The 18,708-nt window shown below is 48.9% G+C and overlaps 1 protein-coding gene across 1 annotated transcript in view; it reads left to right on the forward strand.

Annotated features, from left to right (window-relative positions):
• The window catches only part of FAM184B (family with sequence similarity 184 member B), a 136,005-nt gene that overhangs the window by 86,856 nt on the left and 30,441 nt on the right, over nucleotides 1-18,708 (forward strand). Inside the window, exons 6-9 of the mRNA XM_045284392.1 lie at nucleotides 471-610; nucleotides 2,097-2,303; nucleotides 6,679-6,789; nucleotides 8,623-8,721. Of these exons, the coding sequence (XP_045140327.1) occupies nucleotides 471-610; nucleotides 2,097-2,303; nucleotides 6,679-6,789; nucleotides 8,623-8,721 (557 nt within the window). The remainder of the gene's footprint in view (nucleotides 1-470; nucleotides 611-2,096; nucleotides 2,304-6,678; nucleotides 6,790-8,622; nucleotides 8,722-18,708) is intronic.

Below are 18,708 nucleotides of genomic sequence, written 5' to 3' on the forward strand. Positions count from 1 at the left end.
TATATATATATATATATATATATAGTGTTCTGCATCATCTTCATGATGCCGCCAGCATTTTTTAATCATGGCAAATATGGAGTTAAGAAAAGGTTTTTATTACGTTCACCATGTTGTTCCGCCATCACCGTTCATTGGGACATTTCTGACTATGCTTTCTGTAAATGCAAAAGAAAAGTGAACTTTTTTTTTAATACATGAAAAGAATAACCAACAATGTTTGCAGGCCTTAGTTTAGCAAGGCAGAGCATGTAGCTCAGGATTCTGCTGGAGGAACAGAGAGAATCACTTCCCTTGACCACGTGTAAGGGCCAGGAGACCATGGAGGAGGAGTTATGTGATGGGGAGGAGAGGAAGAGAAGGGTGGACCCAACAGTTGAATAGAGGTCTGGGGACCTGATGAGATAAGACCTCAGAAACCAGGTCAAGGCCAAGGACCTTCCACGTGATGTTGAACCTTCCGTTGGCAGATGATATGAAGGCTGAGCTGATTTCAGAGAATGAAGTCGTGAGAGAAGTGAATGACCGGGAATCCTTCAGTCTCCAGCCTCAGCAGGACCAGAGCCTTCTCAAGGAATGCCCAGGCTTGAAAGGAAGCACAGATATACAGGTAGGATCCATCCCAGGCTTAGGAATGGGGAAGTCACAGCAGGCTTTGCTGGAATGGGCTTGAGTTAAAGGCCAGACCCCAACCAGGCTATATCTACTTGGAAGTTCCTGGTCCTGTGGTTTCATGGAGGTGTATGGGTGGGATACCTGGTGGTGTGGCGGTTACGCATTGGGCTACAAATTGTAAGGCCAGCATTTCGAAACCACCAGCTAATGCTGAGGGAGAAAGATGAGTCTTTCTACTTCTGTAAAGAATTAGTCTCAGAAACTAACAGGGGCAGTTCCACCTTGTCTTGAGGGTCACTCAGACTCAATGGCCTAGGCTCAATGGCAGTGAGCTTGGTTTTTTTTTTTCTTATTTGTTTGTTTTTTAATGAATGGGAAGGGAAGTTCCAGCCAACTTCCTGCCATTCTCTAAGCGTTTGCAAAGAAGGGGACCAAGAAAACTCTTAACTCCTTATCGTCAGCTCCTGGGAAACCTGCATAAAACCAGTTGCCATCAAGTCAGCTTCAACTCAGGGTGACCCCGTGAGTGTCAGAGTAGAACAGTGCTCCCAAGGGTTTTCAGTGGCTGGTTTTCAGAAGCAGGTCTCCACGCCTTTCTTGGGAGGCACCAGGTGAGGGCTTGGACTCAGGGTGATCTGAGAGGACAAGGCACAACTGCTCCTGTGGATTTCTGAGGCTGTAACTCTTTTTTTTTTTAAATCATTTTATTGGGGGCTCATACAGCTCTTAACACAATCCATAGATACATCAATCGTATAAAGCACATTTGTAAATTTGTTACCCTCATCATTCTCCAAACTTTTGCTCTCCATGTAATGCTCCTCATTTTCTCCCTCCCTCCCCGCTCCCCACTCCCTCATGAACCCTTGATCATTTATAAATTATTATTTTGTCATATCTTACACTGTTCAATGTCTCCCTTCACCCACTTTTCTTTTGTCCATCACCCAGGGAGGAGGTCACATGTAGATCCTTATAATTGGTTCCCCCTCTCTACCCCACCCTCCCTCCACCCTCCCGGTATTGCCACTCTCACCACTGGTCCTGAAGGGATCATCTGTCCTGGATTCCCTGTGTTTCCAGTTCCTATCTGTACCAGTGTACATCCTCTGGTCTAGCCAGATTTGTAAGGTAGAATTGGGGTCATGATAGTGGGTGGGGAGGAAGCATTTAGGAACTAGAGGAAAGTTGTATGTTTCATTGTTGCTACCCTGCACCCTGACTGGCTCGACTCCTCTTCGAAAGTGTAACTCTTTCCGGGAATCAAAAGCCTCATTTTTCTCCCGAGGAGAAGCGAGTTTAGAATTACTGACCTTGCAGTTAGCAGCCCAACATGTAACCATGATGCCAACAGAGCTGCCTGCTATAAAATCCGTGTAGAAACTTGGGTCAGCGTTGTCTACAAGAGAACTGGGGGTTCCCTGCTTGTCACCCCACATCCCTGCAGTTTTACAAGGTTTTTTGGACTCTTTTTTTATTAGACTGAGAAGGACACGAATGTTGAGCAAGAGTCCATGAAGCACAGATATGAAGAAGACCTCCGTGAAATCAAGCGTGAGACGGACGAGGAGAAGAAGCGTCTCAGAGATCCGCTAGTGAAGCAGCTGGAAGACTTAGTGAAGAAGCACTCGGTGGAGATCAAGTCGGTCCGCTCCTCAGCAGAGGCGGAAAGGAAGGAGCTGCAGAAGGTGAGTTTTCCTTGGATGGATCGCTGCTTTATCTCCCGGAAATAACACCACCAACACCAACAAGCACAAACACAGCATCAGGCAGGATGGCTTAAAGCAGCAGAAATACTTGGTTATTTTATCTATTTTATTGACATCTCATTCACATGTCATTCCATTCCATGTTTAAGTATATTAAAGAGAGTTGTGTGTTCATCACTGCCAATCAATTTTAGCACATTTTCTTCATTTTTGTATTGATTATTGTTCGCTCCCCATTTCCCCTCAATCTCCTTGGTCATAGGAAACTATCTAGTTTTGCTATTGCTATTTATTTGCCTATCCTGAGATTCATATAAAAAAATAATTCAAGTGAAAAAAAAAATCAAACACAACCACCACCGCTGCCGCTCAAAAACAAAAACCCAACCCCACCAACTACAGCAGAAGAAAACACAGAAGAACATCAATCCAAAAGAGAGCAGAGTGGAATAACAACTAGAGCAAACTGAAATGGGCTCACCGGGAAAACAAATGGTAAGATGTTAAACTTTACCCCAACTATAGTAACCCACATGCTGATACACTCTGTCTAGGAGCAAGACAGTTCCTATCCTTGGTCAATGGACCCAGGGAATCAATGGAGACTTAGGCCATGTGAGGACTTTGTAAATGGATTCGGGCCTTTCACTGACTTCCATAGCCTGCTGCAGACTGGGTGATCAGAATGCAAGCTCTCTGGTGGTCTCCCCCTCTTGTCTTGGATTTTATTGTTAATAATTCTTTGGTCACGCTGGTTGGTGGGCTTCTTCTGTGTGGTCTTAGCTGATGGCTGCTTGTTTTAAGACAAACCTATAAGACCCCCAGATGCTATTCTTTCTGGTAGCCCGGCACCTCTGATTTCTCCACTAAGCTTAAGGTACGAAAATTTAATTGTCTCCCCGTTCTGAAGTCTAGAAGCCTTCAGGGAAGGTGTCAGCCGGCAGGTTCTCTCTAACAGCTCTCGGGAAAAGCTGGCCTTTGTCTCTTTCCAGCTTCTGGTGGTTCCTGGCAATCCTTGGGCTTCCACTGCACCCTCTGTCTCAGACGACCTGCTCACTCTGTGTCCGGTTCCTCTCCTCTTCTTATAAGGACCTCAGTCATACCGGATCAGGGCCCGCCCTGCTGACCTTCATCTGCACTGGTTGTATCTTCAAAGCACATGTTGCCAAATAAAATCACACTCAGTGGGGGACACAATTCAATAGATTCTGCCCCCCCCTCCCACCCCCTCTCTTTGTGTTTTGTTTTCTCCTTTATTTCCTCAAATGTTCACTGAGGCTCCCGCTGTGGCCTGGGTCCCACCGAGATGAAAGACACAATCATTGCCCAAAGGGAGGTCAGTCTCTTGGAGGGGACAAGGAGACAGAGGCCCTTAAGACCATGCGACCCAAGGCTGTGGAGTCCCTGGCAGGGTGGATTGGCTCCATAGGAGTGTTTAGTGTAAGGAGATCCCCCTCTTGTCGTCTGGGGAAGGAAGTGACATGGACTAGCACTCAGGCTGGCCGACTCTACCCCCCCCCCAACTTTGTGACCATGCCCCTTATTTACCCAGGACCCTCCCATACCCTTCTGGTTCCCCGCTTGTAAAACGGGATGATGAGAACATCACCTCGTCGACTAGCTGAAAAAAACAAAACACCGCAGAGCAGTCGGGGACTTCAAAGGCAAAGGCACTAGATGTCTTGGTTGGCGGTGTTGTTAGGTGCCGTTGAGCCGGTACTAACCCATAGCGACCCTGTGTAGGCACAACAGAGCAAAACACAGCTCGTCCTATTTGAACTCATTGCGGCAGCCACTGTGGCAATCCATCTCACCGAAGGCCTTTCTCTTTCTCACTCTCTTCCACTTTACCCAGCATGATGTCCTTCTCCAGGGACTGGTCTCTCCTGACGACGTGTCCAAAGTAGGTGAGGAGAAGCCTCACGATCCTTGCCTCTCAGGAGCACTCCCCGCCGTACTTCTTCTGAGACAGATTTGCTTGTCCTTTCGGCAGTCCAGGATACTTTCAATGTTCTTCTACAGCACCATGATTCAAATGCATTGATTCTTATTCGGTCTTCCTTATTTAATGTCCAATTTGCACATGCATCTGAGGCAATGGAAAATACCTCACCAAGTAGGCCCCCAAACACTGCCTACCCCTGGGCCAGACTATGCCACTATGATCCATAGTGCTTCCTGAGGCTGGTTTTCAGAGAGTGATCATCAGGCCTTTTTTCCTAGTCTGTCTTGGCCTGGAGGCTTCCTGAAACCTGTCCAGCATCCTAAGCAATTAGACAAGTTTCCAGCAACAGATAGGTGTTGGCTGTGAAGAAAGTTCATTGACTCGGAATTGAACCCAGTTCCCCTTGCATGAAAGGTGAAAAATCTACCCCTGAGCCATCGCTGGCTCAGACATAAGTGCAGATGATACATCAGTGGTATCATACTCACTGCCATTGACTCGATTCAGACTCACAGTGACCCTATAGGGTAGAGTAGAATATTTCCCTATGTTTTAAGACTGTCAATTTATACAGGAATGGAGAGCCTCATCTTTCTCCCTCAGAGGGGCTGGTGGTTTCAAACTGCTGACCTTGTGATTAGCACCCCAACTCATAATCCACTACACCAGCAGGGCTCCTTAATCAGTGCTATGCTGACTTAAAAGATATTCAACCTTCCCAAAGCCCATCTGTAGGCAACTGGACATCCCCGTACAGAAGGGTCATGGGGAGGAGAAGAGCCAGTCAGGGTACAGTGTAGCAATGATGAAATATACAACTTTCCTCTATTTCTTAAATGCTCCCCGCCCCCCACTCCACCACCACCACCACCACCACTACCACTATCATGATCCCAATTCTACCTTACAAATCCACCTAGACCAGAGGATGTACACTGGTACAGATAGGAACTGGGAATACAAGGAATCCAGGACAGATGAACACTTCAGGACCGTGATGAGAGTGGCAATACTTGAAGGGTGGAGGAAAGGTAGAGTAGAAAGGGGGAACCGATCACAAGGATCTATATATAACCCTCTCCCTGGGGGACAGACAACAGAAAAGTGGGTGAAGGGAGACGTCAGACAGTGTAAGACATGACAAAATAATAATAATTTATAAATTATCAAAGGTTAATGAGGAAGGGGGAAAACGAGCTGATACCATGGGCTCACGTAGAAAGTAAATGTTTTGAGATGATGATGGCAACAAATGTACAAATGTGTTTGACACAATCGATGTGTGTATGTATTATGATAAGAGTTGTATGAGCCCCCAATAAAATGCTAATAATATATATATTCAATCTCTGTGGACTATGTTATCCTCCCACCCCCCGCCACACACACAGTGGGGTGGCTTTCTGCTAAGAATGGCTGCAATGCTCCCTGTGTCCTCTTTGCTGAGAGAAACGCAAATCACATAGGGAAACAGTGGAGCATAAATCAGCTTTATTGCAAGCCTGCACAGAACACTGATTTAATGCAATTGGTCTTTGCTGATGATGCTTCTCGAGTCAACAAACCCAAGCTTCATCATCTTCAGTTCTAAGGAGCATTCTGGGTGTATTTCTCCTAAGACTAATCTGTTCACTCTTCTGTCAGCCCTTGGTCTATTTGGGATTCTCTACCATCACCACAATTCAAACCAAAAAAAGAAAAACTAAGCTCACTGCCATTGAGTGATTCTGCTGCATAGTAGACTGCCCCTGTGGTTTCTGAGACTGGGAATCTTTACAGGAAGCGACAGCTTCATCTTTCTCCTGTGGAACAACTAGTGGGTTGGAACTGCTTAATGCAGCCCGGGGTATAACCCACTGTGCCATCAGAGCTCCTGACAAAGGCATCAATTATTGTCATCCTTTCTCGTTCCCTTTCACATATATTGGGGGCGATTGAAAATATCAAGGCTTTGGGCCAGGTGCACATTTGTAAGACTTTAAAGAGATCTTCTGCAGCAGATTTGTCCAATGCAAGTCAGACTTAGTGGTTTGAATGCAACCCCTCTGGTGTTTCTACTGAGGAGCCATGATGTCATCGTGGTTAAGAGTTGGGCTGCTAACCATAGAGGTCAGCAGTTTGAACCCACTAGTCGCTCCATGGAAGAAAGATGAGGCTTTCTCCTCTCATCAAGAGTGGCAGTCTCAAAAACCCACAGGGACAGTTCTCCCCTGTCCCATAGGGTCACTCTGTTTTAGAATTGACTGGATGGCCGCGTGTTTGGTTTGGCATCTCTAGTACATGTGTCCTCACAGTCTGCAGGACTCTTATAAGCTAGGGCTTGGGGGGCAAGGCAGGGCGTGAGTAAGTAAGTCTCTCCTGCCTATGTCTTCCTGCCTTGAGTGCTTCATTCTTTCCATCCTCCTCTAGGAAGTAGAAGCACAGTTGGAGGAAGTGAGGAAGAAGTCAGAAAGTGAAAGAAAACAGCTGGAAGTGGAGAAAGCGGCTCTCAGCATGAAGCTGCAGAATTCTCTGAAGGAGGTAAGCCTGGAGCCCTGTGGTACCCGGGGATGTTTGTCAACTGAGACTCCAGCAACCTCAGGAGACAGCCCTGGACCTCTATTTACACAGCATCCGCGGAAGAAAGACTAGAACATTCAGCCCAGACAAGAAGTGGCTTTGGGGGTTGTACATTTTGAAACCACTAGCAGCTCTGAGAGAAAGATGAGACTTGCTACTCCCGTGAACAGGACAGTCTCAGAAACCCACGGGGCTGTTCTACTCTGCCCTATAGGGCCACTGTGATTCGATGGCATTGAATGTGATGTGTGTGTGTGTGTGTGTGTGTGTGTGTGTGTGTGTGTGTGTGTTTTAACAGAGCATGTAGGAGTCCTGGTGACATAATGGTTACGTATGAGCTGGGCTGCTCACTGTCAGGTCACCAGTTTGAAACCACCAGCAGCTCAACAGGAGAAAGAGGAGGCTTTCTACTCTTGTGAAGAGTTAAACCAAAAGCGAAACACAACGCCTCACTGCTATTGAGTCATTGCCAACTCAGCAGCCCTACAGGACAAGGTAGCGCTGCCCCTGTGGCTTTCCGAGACTGGGCTCTTGACGACAGGACTCTCTCCCCACTTGTGGTTTTGGACTGCCGACCTTGTGGTTGGCAGCCTGATGTATAACTCACTGTGCCTCCACCAAACCTAGGCAAACTTAGTCAGTGCTTTCTGACTCACCGTGACCCCTTGTGGGTTTCTGAGACTATAACTGTTTATGGGAGTAGAAAGCCCAGTCTTTCTCCTCAGGAGTTGGTGGTGGTTTTGAATTGCCGACCATGCAGCATGCCACCACGGCTTCTTCATAAAGAGTCACAGACACCCATGGGGACAGTTCTTCCTTGTCCTAGGAGGGTCACTATGGGTTGGAATTGACTCAATGGCGGGGAGTGTTTCGAACAGGGAGCCTGACTTATAGAGGCTTACACCAGTGGTTCTCAACCTTCCTAATGCTGTGACCTTTTAATACAGGTCCTCATGTTGTGGTGACCCCCCAACCATAAAATTATTTTCATCGCTACTTCATAACTGTAATTTTGCTACTGTTATGAATCGGGCGATGGGTCGCGACCCACAGGTTGAGAACCGCTGGCTTAAACAAAGATAAGGCCGCACTGGCACCAGGTGGAATTCTAACCTTTCACTTGGGAGACCCAGGTTCTAGTCCTGGCCCAGGCACTGCATACGTAGTGGTCACCCATCAGGTTGTCGAAGCTTGTGTAGCTACTGTGATGCTGCACAGGTTTCAGGGAGCTTCTCGACAAAGAGGGACTCCTTTACCCACTCAACATGTCCCCAGAAGAAATAGTGTGACTTTCCTGAGTGGCACGAGAGGCCACAAAAGCCCCCCTGCAGATCCAGTGGAGATGGGGGAAGGGGCTTTCTAAAGTATGTGTGTGAAATCCCCTCATCATTTCCCCATGAATTTGGGGGCGCCCCCTCTCATGTACACAGCTGATTGCTACACACATGGCCCCTGGCAGACCTGCGGTTGTTGGTTGCTGTTGAGTGGGTGACCCCGAGTGTGCAGGCACCTCTCAGGAGATGGGCTTCCGAAAGGTAGAATCCTTCCAGCCACCCTGGCTAGTCATCCCACGCTTGACCGCACCAGCTGGGGGCTCCACAAACCTCCGGTTCCTCTGCTTTGGGAAAGAGAAGCCATCCTCCAAGTCGAGTGGGCCTTTCGAGGAGCATTGTGGGAATCTTCTGAGCGGTGCCCCTGCTGACTGGCCCAGGAGCCCGGGTCCCCAGATTGATGGCTGTGCCCCTGACCCAGGATGCCGCCTCCTTCAGCTGGGCTTTCTTTCCTTCTGCTTAGGTTTTCAGGCTGGAAGAATTCATCCAGCAGAGTCAGGCTCGTGCCCCAACAACTGAGGAAAGGTCTCCAGACACCAACGGCAGGGCTTCAGAGCCCCAGGTAACCACTGGCTTCCTCTGCTTTTTGGAAGGACCCTTCTCTTTCTCCTCCCTGTTTCTGCACTTTTTGTCCCCTGGTGACGTGTGCTGACGTGAATAGGCTCTTTGCCCTTCTCCCCCTAGTACTCGCCGACATGCCTGGTGTGGTTGGGGAGGGGGGGCGGCGCGCGGGGCGGAATCACCGCAAAATCCACTTGCAGAAACCACAAGGCAAAGAGAATTCTGAGCCACAACCCATGGAGTCAGGAAGAGACCCAGGCTTTTCAGTTCCTCTTCTCGCTTTCTTTGCGGGTGGGCCTCCTATCCTGGATCTCACTCAGGGCTCTGTGCATCACTGCGGCTCAGGGCGTCTTGACTGTGGCTGCTGGTTGCCAGGTTTGAGAGGCCAATCCACCCAGAGGGGCCTCAGAAGGAAGGTATGGTGATGTCGTTCTGACAAAGCAGCTGTTGAAAGCAGTGTTGCCAGACAGCTGCCCTTGGACACACAGGGCATCGCCAAGAGTCTCAGTGACCTTGAGGCAGCTGATAGCTAGTGAGGTGGCTTCTGTCTGAATCCTGAACGGTGGACAAGCTCTCCAGGAAAGGGCGTGCCATGGGCAGGGCTGGCACGTCAAGGGTCCCATGGGTGAGGAGAGCCCTGGTTCTGCGGGTGAAGCAGCTGCCGTCCTGCATCACAGCTCGATGACCAGGTGAGTCTAGGCATGTCAGCAACCCTGGCGCTCAGCAGACTAGTGGTCCCTATGCTCTTAAGCAGCTTCCACATCTGGAGGGGACAGACGTCCCCAGGCCACAAGGTGTAGCCGGTGCCCTCCCCTTGGTGGAGTTGGAGGGTCTGCTTCCAAATGACCCTTGACCTGGAGAGTTCGTTCCAGGTAGAAGCCTTTCCTGGCATTGGGCCAGGTTCTCTGGGGCCTGGGAAGGCAGTGTGGAATGGGACCAGCTGCAGCCCAGAGCTGGGTCTTGGGTTCAGCCCCCACTCAACTTCAGACTGGCTCAGAGACCTCGCTCAAATGCACACTCACAGCCTTCCGGTTGATTCCGACTCAGAGTGAGTGTAAGAAAGAGGACCTTCCATCCAGAACTGCCTTTGTGGGTTTCTGAGGCTATCAGTCCTTAGGGGAGCGGAATGCCTCATCTGTCTCCCTTGAGGCAGCTGGTTGTTTTGAACTGCTGACCTTGTGGTTAGCAGCCTAACTCATAACCCACTACACCCTCAGGACTCCGTTCAGAGGACCCAGGCAAGTCCAGTAACCTCGCTGAGATGGGTTTCTCTATGTATGACCGCAGGCTTGGACACAGTGAAGCCTCACGGCACCTGCACATGTAACTTGAGGAAGACAAAGGTCTGGAGCCATTCTGGCATCGCTCACCCATGGGTGATGCTTCTAGCCGTGGATTTCGGCCTCATTCACCCAGTCTCCCCAGGACAAGTCAATCACACCAGCCTGTGCATTTTCCTTAACCCCTTCCCGTGTGTATAAAAATTCCCCCGAAATGCTGTGCTTGTCGTCGCTCCTGCATTCAAAAGTTTCATCATGGTTTCCCACTGCTCCATTCATAAAAATAACAATATTGGCTCAAAAAATGATGGAGGTCATTTCATACAGCACTTTTGATCTACTGTTAAGTACTTGGAGCTTAAAGCTTCAGGTCATAGAAAACCAATACTTAGCTTCAGTGAAAAGAACCCTGATGGTGGGGTAGGTCACACATTGGGCTGCTAACCCCAACATCAACGGTTTGAATCCACCAGCTGCTCTGGGGGAACATTATGAGGCAGTCTGCTCCAATAAAGATTTATGGACAGCCTTGGAAGTTCTATGGGACCGTACTACTCTGCCCTATAGGGTCACTGTGAGTCAGAATCGACTCGATGGCAGTGAGTTTCGCCCTAAGTGGAGTGTTCGTGTAGTCAGAAATAGAATTTGAAGTCAGTGCTGTATATTTTTTAAAGGTGTAGAATGCTGATGAAAATCATGTTCATTGGGGTAAGTGTTCATTTGTAAAGATACGGCAATACATTACACCTGTCAACTCATATAGTGTGTATTAAAACACTGTGGCATAGGTGTGAGTATTTTTATCCCCATCCCCACTTAAGAACTAGGAAAACTGAGGCCCAGCAGGGCCCGTGTTTGTTCATCAGGATACTATGTTGTTGTGAGTGGCCTTCGAGAACTCCAACTCACAGTGACCCCGTGGACAACAGAAGAACCACTGACCAGTCCCCGGCCAGCTTCACCATCATTGAAGGCTGCGGCTGCTGGTTTATCAGTCCCCCCGTCCGAGGAGGCCCATTTTCCAGTCCTTTGGGAAATATTCTGGTGTGATCCACCGAGTCTCCAATGGCTAATGTTTGGAAGCCATCACCAGACTTCATCTGGCAGCTCCACTGATCGGTGTCCACCCCGCATGACCCTGCTGGTGTTGGCAGTACCATCGACAGAGCAACGCACCAGCCACCACAGTCAGACCCACTGGCAGATGGGGCGTGGCACAATACTTACTGCCTCGAATCAGTGAAGTGCCTGCGATAGCCCTGCCCTCCACACCCTGGGACGGCAGTAATGGACAGAGGAAGGCATAGGCAGGCACTTTTCAGAGCTGTCCAAAGATGATGTAAGTGTTAACCACCAGGCGACATAATACCATCAATTCCAGTCCCTGTGGTCATCTCCGGGACACTCCCCGGTCAAACTTGTACACAGTGCTACCTTTGAGAGGCTGTCAACAGAGCTGGAGACTGGTCTGCATCCTCCCCTCTGGGAGCTCTCTCGGGTGTGGGCGTGCCTCTAAACAGAAGCAATACCAACGAGGCTGGAAAATGCTCACAGATGAAAGATGGAGACTCGATGGGAACAGAGGCTTCCAGTAACCAGCCATCTGCTCAGACCGGGTGGAGCAGGGGGGTAGAGGCAGACTGGGCAGGGGTTGAGGAGAGGCAGGACAATGTATTCCCGCACGCTGTTCCTACCCTTCTGTTGGTCACTGGCTCGCTCGGCGTCAGAACTGACTTGGTGGCACCTAATAACAGCAGTCCTGCCCGGACCTCGAGAGCTTGGGTGGGGTGGGGGTTGGGGGTGTGAATCTAGTGTGGACCAGGGTCAGATCACAGGATAACTCGGTGGGGGGAGGCCAGGTTTTAAACTGAGCCCCAGCACATAGCCTCAAAAAATCACAGCCCAAGAGTGTGTCTGCCCCATCTGGAATCCAGAGAGGCATGATGAGTAAACAAAGGTGTCCTTGGGATTAGGTGGCCTTCAGTCCACTCTGACTCGCCGCCACCCCAGGTGGCAGGGGAGGGCTGTCCCATAAGGTTTCCTGGGCTGGAAATCTTTACTGGAACGATTCGCCAGGTCTTTTCTCCACACAGAGGCTGGAGGGTTTGAACCACTGACCCTTTGGTTGGCAGTTGAGTGGCACCAGATAAGAGCTTGGGCATGCTCGTTCCAACAACTCTTGGCCTCTGTGGCCTTAGTCAATTTTGAAGGCTTCAGATGGGAGCCTCTCACTGTGACTGGTGGGCTTTGACCCAAAACTCCAGGCACACAGGCAGGGAGGGTCGGAGTGGGGTAGGGGTTGGGGGAAGAGATGTAGTCACCTCGACCAGGATCCATCAACATAATTCTGACTCCTGGAGATTACAGAAGACAGCTGTGCTACGTGGGGTGGTCTTGGCTGTCCTTTCCACTGATGGCGGTCTGGGGTGCATAAGTAGGTAAGGGTTGAACCACGTAGCTGACAGTGCCTGGGTAAATGGAGAAAAGGTGGGAGTTGTTGAGGATTGCATCTTGCTTGGATGCACCATCAATGTCCACAGAAGCAGCAGTGAATAACTCAAATGACATAGTGTATTGGGCAAATCTGCTGCACCAATGCCTCTTTAAAGTGTCAGCGAGCCAGGATGTCATGTTGAGCACTAAGACACACCTGCCCCAAGCCATCGTATGATTGTCAATCACCTCCTATGCGAGTGAAGGTTGCACAGAGAATAAGGAAGACCAAAGAGTTGATGGCGCTGCTGGTGAGGCAGGAGGAAGCCCGGGCAAGAAGGCTACATGGAGGCGGTGGAGGAGGGGAGGGTTCTCCACAAGGAGGGAGTGACCCGGCCTCTCCAGTTCTGCCAAGAGCTGGAGTTAGACTGGCTCAAGATCTACCCTTGAGGATGTCATCATTGGGGTTGGCTTTGGCGGCCTCTTCTGGAAGTCTGAAGCCCTGGTGGTGGTGTAGTTATGCGTTGAGCTAACAACCACCAGCTGCTCTGTTGGAGAAAGATGAGACTTTCTGCTCCTGTAAAGAGTTCAGTTTCAGAAACCCACACAGGCAGTTCTACCCTGTCCTGTAGGGTTGATATCAGTCAGAACCCACTCGATCTCAGTGAGTTTAGTTTCTGGTGTTGGTTTTGTGGACATCCCAGCAGATGGAAAGGCAAGCGAAATGGTTTTTGACCTCATTTGGTGGGCCTCGAGGAGTCCAGGTGGTGGCTTAGGAGTGACGCATTGAACTGCTAACAACCAGGTCAACAGTTCAAAACCACCAGCCCCACTGTGGGAGAAAGAAGGGGCTTTCTACTCTAGAAATCAGCTACAGCCTCAGAAACCCACAGGTCCAGCCCTTATAGGGCTACTATGAGTTGGAATCTCCTCGATGGCAGTGAATTGGGATGGGAGCCCAGAGCCCCACCCACTAGCCTCCGCTCAGCTTCGCCGCCCTCATGAGGGCCTCCCAGTGACTCTGGCACACAATTTGAGAACCATATTCCAAGCCATAGGTTGCCAAACATATTTGGTCAACTGCCTCGTTTTTCAGAAAAAAACTACAGCCCCCGTTTGCACAATAGTCCATCATCCAGGATAAAGTGTAGGTATCTGCTTTTGCAGCCCCCTTTCCCCCCCAGAAGCATCCCTGCACCCTCATGGGAGCAGTATTGCCCACCCTGGGAAACACTGCGCTAAGCCAACACCTTGATGAAACAAACGCTGGCCCAGGAAAGGGGAAGGGCTGGGCCACTGGTGGGAAAGCTGGTGCTGAGATACACACACACACACACACACACACAGCTAGTGCTGAGATACACACACACACACACACACACACACACACACACACACACACACGGGTGTTCCGTGCGTGTGAAGAGCAGCCTGTTAGGCTGTGCCTACAGGACAGTGGTGGCTGCCATGAGCTGAGACGTCAAATAAGGAAAGCTGGGGGAACTCTGATCTCTGTGCCTGTGTCTAAGTGTTCTGTGCCCGTAAGGTCTTTTTGTGGTTGACTTCTACACCTCTGAGCACCAGGAGGGTGGTAACATGAACAGATTCAACGTGCAGGAAATTTGGGAGTGGCAGCGTTCACAAAAGTCCAGTCACCATCAAATCGACTCTGTGTGTGTCCGAGACATCTCCAATGGGGCTGGTTTTCCCCCAGGCCTGTCCTCTGCAGTGTCTCAGTGTGGTAGTTACGTAATCTGTCAACTTGTGAAGGGGTGGAGTCTAGCCTGCCAATCAGGTCGCAGCTTGATGACCTGATTTAGAGGCTTAAAGAAGATAATAGGTTACTGGAGTGCGGACATACTCTCTCTGCTTGGCATTCCTGTTGACAAGACACATGGAGCTATGCTGGTGGCAGCCAGGGCCCTGGAGCTGGAGGAGCCACGTGGAGATCCACACCAGCACAGAGATGCTTCCACCACCACTGGATCCACAAGACTTTCCACCCACTGGCCTGTGATCTTCCTGCATTTGGTGTCATTACATGGCTGCGTGAGTCTGAAGAAAAATTATAGACTGGTATCAGACATATGGGCTAATATTGGACTTATGGACTTGATCTGGACTGGTCTGGGATGTTTTCTTAAAATACAATTACTCTTTGATACAAAGTTCTTTATTACAAACATATGAGTGTCTCTGGATTTATTTCTTTAGTCAACCTAGACTAACACACTCAGGGTGGACTCGAACCACCAACTGAGCAGCTATGTTAACCATTTGTGCCAAACCCCCTCTCATCCTAAACAAACTCGCTGCCATATGATTGATTCTGACACATAAAACCCACTGCCTTCAGCTGTTCTAACTCATAGTGACTGCCTATAGCAGAGGCAAGGAACTGTTTTTCTGCCAACGACCCTGTGGATATTGAAAACATCTGTTGAGTGCCACATTGGGCAAATATTTAATTAAATCACACCTAATATGATGGGTTGGATCTCTGGTGGCATAAAGGTTATGCATTGGGTTGCTGACCGCAAGATCCGCAGTTCAAAACCACCAGTTACCCCATGGGAGAAAGTTGAGACTTTCTGTTGCCATAAAGAATGGCAGTCTCTGAAACCCACAGGGGCAGTTCCACCTTGTTTTTTCTTTGTTTTTTATTAAATACTTTATTGTGGGCTCTTACAGCTCTTCCCACAATCCATACATTCATCCATTGTGTCAAGCACATTTGTACATATGTTGCCATCATCATTTTCAAAGCACTTTCTTGTTACTTGAGCCCTTTAGATCAGCTCCTCATTTTTCCCTACCTTCCGCACCCTCCCTCCCGCATGAACCCTTGATAAATTATAGATTATTATTTTCATATCTTACATCATCCTCTGTCTCCCTTCACCCACTTTTCTGTTGTTTGCCCCCTTGGGAGGGGGTTATATGTCAAGCCTTGTGATCAATCCCCCCCGCCTTCCCCACATTCCTCCTGGTATCTCTAGTCTCATTATTGGTCCTGAGGGGTTTATCTGCCCTGGATTCCCTGTGTTCTGGTCTAGTCAGATTTGTAAGGTAGAATTGAGGTCATGATAGTGGAGGGGAAGGAAGCACAAAAGAACTAGAGGAAAGTTGTGTGTTTCATCGGTGCTATACTGCACCCTAACTGACTTGTCTCTTCCTTGTGACCCTTCTGTAAGGGGATGTCCAATTGTCTACAGATGGGCTTTGGGTCCACTATGCACCCCCACCCACCCCCACCACCCATTCACATTGGTATGATTTTGTTCTGAATCTTTGAGATGCCTGATACCTAATCCTATTAACACCTCATGATCACGGGCTGGTGTGCTTCTTCCATGTGGACTTGGTTGCTTCTCAGCTAGATGGCCGCTTGTTTATCTTCAAGCCTTGAAGACCCCAGATGCTATATATTTTGATAGCAGGGCACCATCAGCTTTCTTCACCACATTTGCTTATGCACCCATTTTGTCTTCAGCAATCGTGTTGGGAAGGGGAGCATCACAGAATGCCAGATTATTAGAACAGTGTTCTTGCATTGAGGGAATACTTGAGTCGATACCCAATAACCATCTGCTACCTTAATACTTAACATATAAATATAAGTACATAGATCTATTTCCCTATCTTTATATATAAATATATTTACATATGTACATGCCTGTATTTAGACCTCTCTAAATGTTCTTTGCCTCCTAGTTCTTTCCTCTATTTCACTTTGCTTTCCTCTTGTCCCACTATCATGTTCAGCCTTCTTTGGGGTTCAGTAATTCCTTGCTGTTATATTGCCCTTGATTAAGTCCCACTAGGTATCATACGCACTTCTCTCCATCGATTTTAGTTTACTTGTTGTTCCTTTGTGTCTGGGTTGGTTGACCGCCCCCCACTTCCTTTCTCCCACCTCCCCTTCTCCTGTGTCCCCCCAGAACCATCGATCCTGGTGTTTTCTTCTCAAATTGTTTATCCCACCTATCTTATCTAGATAGACAGACAGAGACATTAATAATCACAAAAAACAGGCAAAGTCAAGCAAAACAACAAAGGAAGACAAAACCAACAAAAAACAAAAACAAAATAACAACAAAAAGAAAGCCAGTGACAAAAAAATGAAGCCTATAAATGGTTACAGGTCTGTTTTTTTACCTTTAGGAGTGTTTTCCAGTCGAGTCTGAAGAGGTGCTACACTCTGTCCCCAAAGTCTCTTTTTGGTATTCCCCAGGGACTTAATTGCTTTGTGCCCCTTGCTGCTCTGTTACATGCCTTTAGTGTTTTGCCCCAGTGTGATGGGGTCAGATCAGGCACAATTCCCGCACGGTATCTCCAGTGTTGTCCCCTGTAGTGCCATGGTTCAGTGAGGGACGTCATGTCTCATGACGGGGCCGGCCCTATAGTCCTCTCTGTACATTGTCTGCTCTGAGCAGGAATATCGTCCTCAGGACTCCGTGGGCCAGCATGTATTCCACTCTCTCCCCTTCCCTCTTCATTTCTCCTGTGTGCTCTAAACAGATGTGTCCCTCTCCCCAAGCTGTGGCTTCAGTGCTGTCCTCTGAAGTGTATTCTAGGGGAGGGGGTGGTCCACATAGTTGAGATTGGGACCAGGCCCACTGACCTCTCTGTTGGTTCTCTGCTACATGCCAGTATGTTGTATTAACATCTTGGCGCACTGGGTCGAAGCCTGGTCTCTCTCTCCCTCTCCTGTGGAGATATAAACAATACCCTCCACTTGGGTGGGCTAGTGCCCTGCTCCCCACGACCCATGTCTTTTTTCTCCTTCTCTTTCCCCCTCCTATTTAGTTGGCTGCCATGTGCATCCCTGGATTAGGTTTGGCCCCTGCCATAATGCCTGGACTTTACCCCAGGAATGTATGTACTTAGTAGCTTATCACCTACACCCGTTTTTTAAGCTTACCTCAGCAGACTCATGTTGTACTTGCCCTTTTGTGCTTGACTTACTTCGCTTAGCATGATTTCCTCTAGTTCTTCTCATGCAGCAATGTTCTTCATGTGTTCATCACTGCTTTTTAGGGATGTGTAGTACTCCATTGTATGTATGTGCCACAGTTTTTTGATCCATTCCTCCACTGATGGAAATTCGGGTTGTTTCCAACTCCTTGCACTGGTGAACTGTGCCGCGATGAACATTGGAGCACAGATGGCTGGCCGTGGTTTGTGTCTTGCCTCTTCTGGGTATGTGCCCAGAAGCGGGCTTGTTGGGCTGTATGTCTACCTGGTCTTATAGGGTCGCTATGAGTCAGGATCAACAATAGCAGTGAGTTTGTTTGTTTTTAATGTGATTATTGGAACTGCTTCTCTTCGGTGAGGTGTGTGATGGTAGCTGGTGTTGGTAATTTCATGGGCCTTATATGGTCCACCGGCCGGATGTCCCTGCTGCTCCTCCACAGGGTTTCCCAGGCTATAACTCTTTTTTTTTTTTTTTTCCCCAGGCTATAACTCTTCATGGGAGAGGGTAACCATGAAGCAGCCGGTGGGTTTGAACCACCAATCTTGTGGTTAGCAGTTGAGCATTTACCCTATATAGGTATCTGAGACTATAAATCTTTATGAGAGCAGACAGCCTCATCTTTCTCCCTCAGAATGCTTGGTGGGTTTGAACCTCTGTCCTAGTGTCAAACAGGCCCACAGCACCACAGGGTAGGGGCTCGAGCCAGTGTTAACTGGCAGGTCCATTTTTCCGCCAGGTCTCAGTGCTGTTGTTCATTCTATCTGCTTCACATTTTCTCATGCTCTGTGACAGCAGGCAGCAGAAGGCCATCTGTGAAGGGGCACAATAACAGTTACACCTGATAACACCTCATGAGCCCGAGCCTCACGGATGCCCTGTGACACAGGCACAGGAAGGGCCATGCTTAGTGGGTTACACTCACAGGGCAGCCTCCTGAGGTGGGTAGAATGCAGGCACCAGGGACCCATTGCCTGAATGCACAGCCCCACTGCAGTACTGGCCAGGGGGCCCTGGCGGTCTGCCTGGTCTCCTCATGATTTCACTGCCCAGGCTGTGCTGTGTAGGGAACATGCCGCGGTCCAGCCGCGGCGGGGTGAAGGGTCCCCTGTTTGGTGGGTAAGGCGTCGATGCGAGAGGGAGGGATGAGCAGAGTCAGGAGTCAGTGATCATCTGCTGCTTTATTACAATTTTAAGGTTCTATTTAAACAATATTTTCTGACAATCACAATCAAAGCGGAAAGAAAAAATTCTAATAATAAAAGCTGCAAAGCATAAAGTTTTTCAGGGCATTCTGTTT

The sequence above is a fragment of the Echinops telfairi genome, unplaced genomic scaffold (assembly GCF_000313985.2).
Source record: "Echinops telfairi isolate 266 unplaced genomic scaffold, ASM31398v2 ScPeMD7_7468;HRSCAF=8506_1, whole genome shotgun sequence".
In the NCBI taxonomy this organism is placed as follows: domain Eukaryota; kingdom Metazoa; phylum Chordata; class Mammalia; order Afrosoricida; family Tenrecidae; genus Echinops; species Echinops telfairi.